The 9,628-nt window shown below is 36.2% G+C and overlaps 2 protein-coding genes across 3 annotated transcripts; both read left to right on the top strand.

Annotated features, from left to right (window-relative positions):
* The first annotated feature begins 1,639 nt into the window (after positions 1-1,639).
* On the top strand, positions 1,640-4,001 carry LOC107722402 (low choriolytic enzyme-like). 2 transcript variants are annotated; one of them, XM_016530759.1, is made up of 10 exons: positions 1,640-1,682; positions 1,924-2,002; positions 2,198-2,201; positions 2,298-2,363; positions 2,441-2,584; positions 2,748-2,865; positions 3,124-3,302; positions 3,405-3,486; positions 3,571-3,695; positions 3,866-4,001. In XM_016530759.1, coding segments are annotated over exons 1-10 (819 nt in total). In that variant the 5' UTR covers positions 1,640-1,662; the 3' UTR covers positions 3,868-4,001. The 2 variants fall into 2 exon arrangements, with proteins under 2 accessions (XP_016386245.1, XP_016386246.1); XM_016530760.1 differs by having other exon boundaries at positions 1,667-1,694.
* Positions 4,002-5,900: 1,899 nt separating this feature from the next.
* Positions 5,901-8,640, top strand: LOC107722403 (low choriolytic enzyme-like). The gene is made up of 10 exons (XM_016530761.1): positions 5,901-5,925; positions 6,564-6,648; positions 6,853-6,856; positions 6,953-7,018; positions 7,096-7,239; positions 7,433-7,550; positions 7,710-7,888; positions 7,991-8,072; positions 8,157-8,281; positions 8,514-8,640. Coding segments are annotated over exons 2-10 (792 nt in total). The 5' UTR covers positions 5,901-5,925; positions 6,564-6,576; the 3' UTR covers positions 8,516-8,640.
* Positions 8,641-9,628: the final 988 nt, after the last annotated feature.

Raw genomic sequence — 9,628 nt, 5'->3', positions numbered from 1 at the left:
TAGCTTATGTAATGTCCTCTCAAATGTTTCAGTTGTATTGAAAATTCAACATTCAAGATGACTTTGGGAAACGAGTGAATGCAACTAGTGAAAGATAACTGCAGACATGGAGGAAATGGGTGTTTATTAAGATTCCTTTTATTTTCTTCTTCTTCTGTTGTTATGTTGCACATTAGCAACATATTAGTGCACTGCTGCCTCTCACTGCTTTATTAATATCATTGGTTCCTTTGTGGCTACTTGAATATTTTAAGTAAGTGTCACTCCATGCAGTATGTAAATTGTTTTATTTGCCTTGAAAGTAGCTGTAACTTAATAAAACCTAGTAAGTATAACAACTAAGTACAGATAACTAATTAAATCTAAGTAAGGTAAACTATTGGATTTTACAGTGCACTTATTCCTAATGACTTTCATACGTAACAGCAGAACAGTACAGTAAATTCAATGCCTGTCATTAAATTAATATGAAAACAACATTAATTTGGTTCTGTCTTACTAGCACATCTCCAGATATGCAGGGGTATGTAGCGAGGTACGCAATAGGATTCTCTAGATATCTGAGCTACAACTAACGAATGGATGATTAAATTCAAGAAAGAAATTTAATAGGAGATTTAACACAAGTAAGAATGACAGGATACTCAATGAAGTAAAAACTCTTACTGTTTCTGATTCATCTGCATGTGAAGGCACCATACTGTGACAGGGAAAGTCACACCTGTTCTTGATTGAAGATTGAAGGTTACACAAGACTGAACTCACTGACTAAAGAAGAAAAAAACACTTGCATGTTTATCATGCTTTTTGCTATTCATACCAGCAAGTACTGTTCTGAGCATTCCCCACCTCTGAACATGTGGCCACAGAAAAATTGCTGTGGTCACAATTTTAAGAAAATGTCAAGTACTTTTATATTATTGTATTTGCACAACATAGATTTGAGCTGATAACTACAGACTTAAGTTTAAGTACAGATTTATAAAAAAAAAAAAAAAGCCAAAACGAAAAAGCAATAGTTCACAGCTGTTGGTAGTTTTGTTTGCAGCTATGATTTTTGTGGTGTAGATTCAGTGCACAGTCAGGTGAATGTGAATTGAACAGCTTATTCTTTACCCTCTCAGACTCTTCTAAATCTAACCTCTGTGTCCAGAGCTGCATCACTAAAGGGAACTACAACAGCATTCAGTCCTGTGGGTACACAAAAGAATCGTACACAAAACCAGTTGCTACAAATTTGATACTCACTGAATACAAGTAAAATAAATAAATTAACAATAATAATAATAAAAATAATAATAATATAGATGCCTAAATCTAATGTATGGCAAACAGTTTTCTATATGGTGGACACAATACAAAATTATAACATATCTTCATGGTAGTTGTTATGGTTTTATATTAAATTGTTGATCAGCTTTTAAAATAAAAAATACAATATAAATTACATATGAAAAATATATTGTTTTAAGAAGGGAAAAAACAAACATAACCGATACGTTCTGATGCTTTTATCAGAGTTGTTAATGACACGTGTTCCAGTGAAGGGAATTTAACACCTGTTCTTTTTCAAACAAGGTTAAACAATCTCACCTCTTTTGCCCATATTTGTAAAGAACATTGTGATATAAACTCGCACCAGGGTATAAAACGTGTTGCTGTATGAATCTTGAGAGATTGAGGTGAGAATATTGGTATGTTTGAGGTGTCTATTTCAGCTGATTGCCATTCATGCGGTTGCTAGATTGTAGGAAATGAGGAAAGGAACATATATTTACTGAAAACTTAAATAAGTTGTGTACCATTTGATCAAGTTATGGCTATGTATTTGATTTCAGACCTTGGTTTCATATGAAATTACTGTATTTACAGTATCTGTAAATTCTGTCTCACCAAACTGCTGTGCCCTGGTTCTTTCTGCAGGTCTTTGGCTGCCATGTTTGTGACCAAGGTTACTTTTGGCCTGTTGGCCTTCATGCTGGTTTTCTCAGCTGAGGGGAAGGTAAAACATATTTTCATATATGCACATACAGTACACGTATATCACCTGTTTGCATATGATGCATGCAATTTCTTTATACAATAACTCATGTAATATTGCAGAATGTAATATGATAGCAGTGACGTCATTTAATGTTTCAATGTTTCTCTTCCATGTCCATTTTGTGTGTGGTGTTCTGGCATAACTCACATGCAGCCTGGTAAGTCAAATACTCCAGCAGGCTGACAGTTTCTACATGATGAACTGATTGAAGTACTAGTTCATTAGTGAACGTGTTGATGTGTTTTTATTATAGTTGTTGAGGACAAGTCTGCTCAGCTGTCTGTGTCTGAACTGCTGCACAGAGCCAACAGAGGCATCAGTATGTACTCACCAATACACATCATTATGCTGCAACTGTTCTTTACTAAACGGTCCCAAATGAACTGTTTGTGTTAGTTCCTGAACCTGATGAGCCCAAGCTAATGGATGACATTGCTGTGAATGAGAGAAATGCTGATCCCTGCACCTCCTATGGCTGCCTCTGGCCCAAATACAGCGACGGCATGATTTATGTGCCTTACGTCATCGCCAACCACTACTGTAAGTCACTAGTGTTATGATTTATGTTTTTACTTCTTACATAAAAAGGTAAAAGTAGGTCAAATTCTGTATCCTTGCTGAAGTAAGTACCTTGTGCACCCTGCTGAGATGTTAATTAAAAGATGAACCTTTCCATAGCAAGCTCTGACCTTTGACCTTTCAGCCTCCCGTGAGCTGGAGATCATCCAACGTGGTCTGGACTCTTTCTCCTACAGCACCTGCATCCGCTTCTTCCCCCGCAGCAATGAGAGAGACTATATCAGCATTGAATCTCGCAGTGGGTACATAACGCAACCAAAATCAAAATCAGAAAAACATCACAAACCAACACAGAATCATTTTCAAGACAATGTAAAAAAATACCGAAGTAAAAGTTAAGGTTGAGACTAAGAATCAGAGGAAGAAGCTGATTTCCATCAGAATGAAAACTACATTCCAAATGTAACTTGTGATGAAAAGTGCATCAAGATGATGAAGAGATAAAGGTAATATTCAGAGATGGGTCAAAAATGTATATTTTATGGATCTCTGTCTTACAGATGCTACTCATACGTTGGTCGTCAGGGTTATACCCAGACTGTGTCTCTGGACCGTAATGGTTGCGTTTACCACAACATTGTGCAGCATGAGCTTCTCCACGCTCTTGGCTTCAACCATGAACAGACTCGTAGCGACCGTGACAATCACATCCAAGTCATCTGGGAGAACATCATTGATGGTACATTGTTAATAACATACTAATTTCTGAAGAATACATGTAGCAATTAGTTCAGTACTGTATTGTACATCTACTAGACTAAATGCTTTGCTTGTTTATCAGACATGAAGTACAACTTCAACAAAATCGACACTCTAAACCAGGGAACTCCCTATGACTACGGCTCTGTGATGCAGTATGAGAGGTGAGGGAGCTTCCAGTATAAGGAGATGCCGTTTCTCTGTGTGTAACACTGTCATCTAACTGCATCTGTCACTCGCTCTGTCAGATATGCCTTCTCCAAGAATGGCCTCCCCACTATGGTTCCCATTCCTGACAATAATGCTGCGCTGGGCACATCTACCGAGATGAGCCAGAATGACATCATCAGAATCAACAGGCTCTACCAGTGCTGTGAGTGTAACGACACACACATACATTTTTCTCCTCCTTGTTCCAGAACTCATACAATACTTACAAAAGAACTACAAAAAACACATTACATTTGGTGGAAAGTTGTTGAACATAGCACATTAAAATGTTATATATGTAAACTGTTACATATATGGTTTTCTCATTCATAGGAACAACAGAATGTTTCTTCAGCACCCAGACATGCCGCCTAAACTACAATGAAAGTTGACTCAAGTATCATGGATGGTGTTGACTTCTGTGCTTACTTGAATCGCCAATAAATTTTCAATCAAAGAGAACATAAAACCTTTTGTCAGTTGAATTTTCTCTGGCCTGACTGACTGTGTGACTTTTGTTTTTCAGATAAAATGGATTATTCCTGATTTATTAATTATAAAGCAGTGTGGATAATACATTTTTGATGTCTTCATTTGCTATTTTAAATATGACAAGGTAAAGAAAACATGAATTTATAGTAATAGTTATCTTTTACTGAATTGATGTGGGAACAAATAGTTTCCAAAAGTTCAGTAGACCTACCATATTCCTAAACCTAAAACACTGAATTACACTGTTGGGTCACATTTGTTGAGAAATGTCTTGCTGATTTGAACAAACTGTTCTCATTCTCAACCCTTCCTGCCATCTGTGGAATCACCCACCATCAAAACAAAAAAAAAACTCAAACTACTGCTGTTGCACCAAATATCTTGCTTTTCATATTCATACAAACAGCATGATTTCAAGAGTGATTTTGTTTTGAATACAACAGCTCAATAATCAATAAATTAATATTGAGTAATTAACTCCATTACAAGTGCTTTTAAAAATATTAAAAGCAGTTGTACTTGTTGTAAAAGCAGTTGTAAAAATATTATGGCTGTGACCAGAGATATGGATTTAGGATAAACTGCACTTACAAAGTGTGGTGACAATTTAGAGAATTTCTGCTTTTATATTTTCCCAAATTAGATTTGAATCAATAACTACAATTTAACTGAACATGTATATTGCAACAGCCAAAAAACAAAAAAAAATATTAGTCATGGCATTTTATCATCTGATGTTTAAAAAACAAATAACGTATTTGTACAGTATTTTGTTAATTGCTCCGTTCATCATGAAGGACATACATTTATTTGTTGCACTGTGATCAAATTTTGAATGTTGTGGTTCAGTATAAACAAAATAAAAACACGAGAAACATTTTATTGTATCTAATGCAGTTTTAATATACATAAACCTGAAGACCTGGTGGTGCTGTTGATCAAAACAAAACCTGTAATACCAGACATGACTCAAGTCTTAATCTTATCACTTGAGATCTGACTCTTCTTTAAAAGCTAAGAGCAGAGATTGCTGAGAATACAGACACACTGCAGTATGTCACTGATGTATGCTCGCATTCAGCGCTCACAACAAGGAGTAGGCCAGACTGACCTGTAGCTTGAGAGGGGGCAGAACCTTTGGTTTGCTGCTAAGATTCTTGTTGCATTTTATAGCCAGTGAGTAAACCAATCATTAAATCCACAGCAACATCTGCCCTTTGCCCTTCCAGACTCCAATGAGCTGGAGATTCTAGTGTTTAGATTCTTCAAAATACAGCTCCTGTATCCATTTGGTGAGATGATTACAATTCATTCAGTCCTGCAGTTACATACAACAGCACAAGAAGATCAGCAAGAATCACAACATAAATATTTGTTGAAATAATGGCAGATTAGATTTATGAAGAAAAAAGAAAAGAAAATTCATAACAAATTATATAAATTAAGGTTTTAATACCAGAGACAAAACAACTGAATTAATTTCCAATGTATGTATTAACTTACAAAAAAATTATAGCAAATGAATGAATACTAACTTAATATTATATAATTATGCCCCAAGTGTTTACATGTTTATGCAAATAACACTGATATGTTGTAGATATAACTCATATAATGAAAGTAGCCTACCTTATGCGTATTGTTGAATGGTACATGCCGTTTAGTGGTTCATATCAAACATACAGTGCAAATGTTCTCACTCATAGGTTTGTGTGTGACGTGTTCCTATATGAAGCAACAGATGAGGGAATTTCACACCTGTTCTCTTTCAAACAACATGTCAGCATGTCTACTTCACTTCTGGCCATATCTGTAAAGATCGTATAGATACAGTCTAGGTATAAAACCTTCTTGTGGCTGTAGTGTTGCACTGGCTTTGGACATCTACGGTAAGAGAACTGGTATGCTTCCTTCTCTCTGTTCAAAGAAATCTATATTTTACCAAACTGTAACATTGTTTGAGCATTAGATGAAGAAAGGCACATGTTCATAATAATTCAATTCAATTCAATTCAAGTTTATTTGTATAGCGCTTTTCACGATACAAATCGTTGCAAAGCAACTATACAGAAAATTAAGTTTCTACAATATTTAGTAGTAGCTTATCAGTGGTGACTGTCAGTTAATGTACATATGGCAGAAATGTACGGAAAATCAATTAAAGATGTAATCAAACAGACGATGAACACTATTAACAGCAATTATTATATGATGCAATCAAACGTATACAGCATGTGATTATAAAGTAGATCAAAAATGTATTGTATCCCATTTTGTGTCCTCCTTATGGATCTGTAGTATTACTGTAACACATAGAATTAATCAAAGTTATGGAGACATATTATGATATGAGCCCTGTGATGGACTGGCCACGTCTTCAGGGTGTTTTTTCTGCCTTTGCCCAGTGACCATATACAGAACAAGAGGGTAGAAAATGCTTGGATATTATGATATGTTGATAAATATTAGTAAAAGAGCTGAGGTTGACCTTCATTTGAGGCATTCTGCCTAAACAGCTGTGCCCTGGTTCTTTCTGCAGGTCTTTGGACACCATGTTTGTGATCAAGGTGACTTTTGGCCTATTGGCCCAGCTCCTTGTCTTCTCTGTTAGAGCTGAGGAGATGGTAAGACACACACACACACACACACGCGCACACTTATATCAGTAGGTTGTAAATAATGCATGCAACAACATTGCATTATGCATGCACCTCTCTGATGCTAATAATTGCTATAATTAAGAATGTACATTTATGAGTTTGACTTGAGGTAATGTTTCTCTTCCATGTCCATTTTGTGTGTGGTGTTCTGGCATAACTCACATGCAGCCTGGTAAGTCAAATACTCCAGCAGGCTGACAGTTTCTACATGATGAACTGATTGAAGTACTAGTTCATTAGTGAATGTGTTGATGTGTTTTTATTATAGTTGTTGAGGACAAGTCTGCTCAGCTGTCTGTGTCTGAACTGCTGCACAGAGCCAACAGAGGCATCAGTATGTACTCACCAATACACATCATTATGCTGCAACTGTTCTTTACTAAACGGTCCCAAATGAACTGTTTGTGTTAGTTCCTGAACCTGATGAGCCCAAGCTAATGGATGACATTGCTGTGAATGAGAGAAATGCTGATCCCTGCACCTCCTATGGCTGCCTCTGGCCCAAATACAGCGACGGCATGATTTATGTGCCTTACGTCATCGCCAACCACTACTGTAAGTCACTAGTGTTATGATATATGTTTTCATTCAGAGCCCAAAGAGAATAAAAAATAGGACAGACTCTCTAATGTTCCTGATTTTAGGGCAGAGCCTTACGATTAAGTCTTATAATCAGTGCGAATGCATGTGAGTGTGAAATAAAAAAAGTAAAAATTTCCATAGCAAGCTCTGACCTTTGCCCTTTCAGCCTCCCGTGAGCTGGAGATCATCAAGCGTGGCCTGGACTCTTTCTCCTACAGCACCTGCATCCGCTTCTTCCCCCGCAGCAATGAGAGAGACTATATCAGCATTGAATCTCGCAGTGGGTATGTAACAGAGACATACTAAATGAACATTTCACATTATTGGCAAGATAAGAATGACAGGTAGAAGCCTCAGAATGAGAATTACGCTTACATTTTAGAATGATGACAATGAAAAGGATACGTATCTATGATCAAGAGATGGATTTCATTGTCTTACAGATGCTACTCGTACGTTGGTCGTCAGGGTTATACCCAGACTGTGTCTCTGGCCCGTAATGGCTGCCTTTACCACAGCACTGTGCAGCATGAGCTTCTCCACGCTCTTGGCTTCAACCATGAACAGACTCGTAGCGACCGTGACAATCACATCCAAGTCATCTGGGAGAACATCATTGATGGTACATTGTTAATAACATACTAATTTCTGAAGAATACATGTAGCAATTAGTTCAGTACTGTATTGTACATCTACTAGACTAAATGCTTTGCTTGTTTATCAGACATGAAGTACAACTTCAACAAAATCGACACTCTAAACCAGGGAACTCCCTATGACTACGGCTCTGTGATGCAGTATGAGAGGTGAGGGAGCTTCCAGTATAAGGACATGTGGTTTCTCTGTGTGTAACACTGTCATCTGACTGCATCTGTCATTCGCTCTGTCAGATACGCCTTCTCCAAGAATGGCCTCCCCACTATGGTTCCCATTCCTGACAATAATGCTGCGCTGGGCACATCTACCGAGATGAGCCAGAATGACATCATCAGAATCAACAGGCTCTACCAGTGCTGTGAGTGACACACTACTGTCTTGAAACCGAACCACCACTGTTTAGTGCTGGATGAATAAATGAGTGATTGCATACATTTTCACTGCATTGTCTAGCAAATCTGTGATGATATACTACACAAAAAATATATTTACTAATGTACATGAGTATTTATGAATGCTTTTTTACTTTTAGCACAAAAATAAGTAAGGGGAACTTTAAATTGACCTTTGGTGATTTCCCTATCCTTTAGGAGCAGTGAAAATGCATTTAGCACCCAGCAGAGGAAACAATTCACTGAAGATCCAAAGTCTCTTGGATGTTGTTGACTACTGTGCTGAACCAGCATCATTCTATCAGATGTGTTAAGCAAAATAATACACCAATAAATTTTCAAATCAAAAGAATGAGTGAATTTCTGTGAAGAAATGCATCATTCACATTTTTAAAGTATATCTAATAATAAATGTAATCATTTAAATTTAATATAAATTTAATTTAATAATAACACACACACAAATTCTTCCACATGGTTCTAAAGAGGCTAAATGATCCTGACTCAAGATCAGTGATTATGATAATTAATGATTGATTTGATGTGGGATGTTTGCTTACAGAATGCAAGATTTCACAGTATTGCACAATGCATCAATTTTTACAAAAGGGGACATCTTTGTAGTCTTACCTTTTTTTTATTAGATTATGATTTTTAGGATTCTTATACTGAACTTTGACATACTATGCATGAAATAATATTTTTATGGCCATGAATAAAGACAGCAGCAAAAAACAAATGTGAATTTTATTCAAATATATTTAACTTACAAATCATTACAGTAAAATATCAGTAATAAATCTGATAGGTTTATATGTAATAAAGTTTCTTCACTCATCACAACTAATGGTTTAATGACCCAACTCTTCCATAAACATAGCAGAAAAAAATCCAGCACAATGCTGGATATAATATCAGAGACTGTAAAACTGAACTGCACAGAACAATGTAAAAGCATAAAAACATTTAATTAAACTCCTCATATGAACTATAAAACCAGAGGCGGACAAAGTACTCAACTCCATTACTTGAGTGAAAGTACAGATACCGCTGGTCAAATATTACTCCATTACAAGTAAAAGTTGTAAAGACAGATTTTTACTCAAGTAAAAGTACAGAAGTACTTGCTTTTAAAAGTACTTAAGTACCAAAAGTAAATTTCCTTTCTTATGTCAATGCACTGTTTTATTGTTGTACGTAATACTTACAATACTTCTGAAGCAACTTAGAATACATTACACCTGCTGAATACACGGACTAGCTTGTAGTATCTTTGGAATAAAGAGCTTTTAGAACGTTAAAAACCTATGGGG

This window comes from Sinocyclocheilus rhinocerous, unplaced genomic scaffold, assembly GCF_001515625.1.
Source record: "Sinocyclocheilus rhinocerous isolate Xijiao unplaced genomic scaffold, SAMN03320098_v1.1 scaffold1115, whole genome shotgun sequence".
Lineage (NCBI taxonomy): Eukaryota > Metazoa > Chordata > Actinopteri > Cypriniformes > Cyprinidae > Sinocyclocheilus > Sinocyclocheilus rhinocerous.
This window is presented reverse-complemented; position numbering and strand designations above follow the sequence as displayed.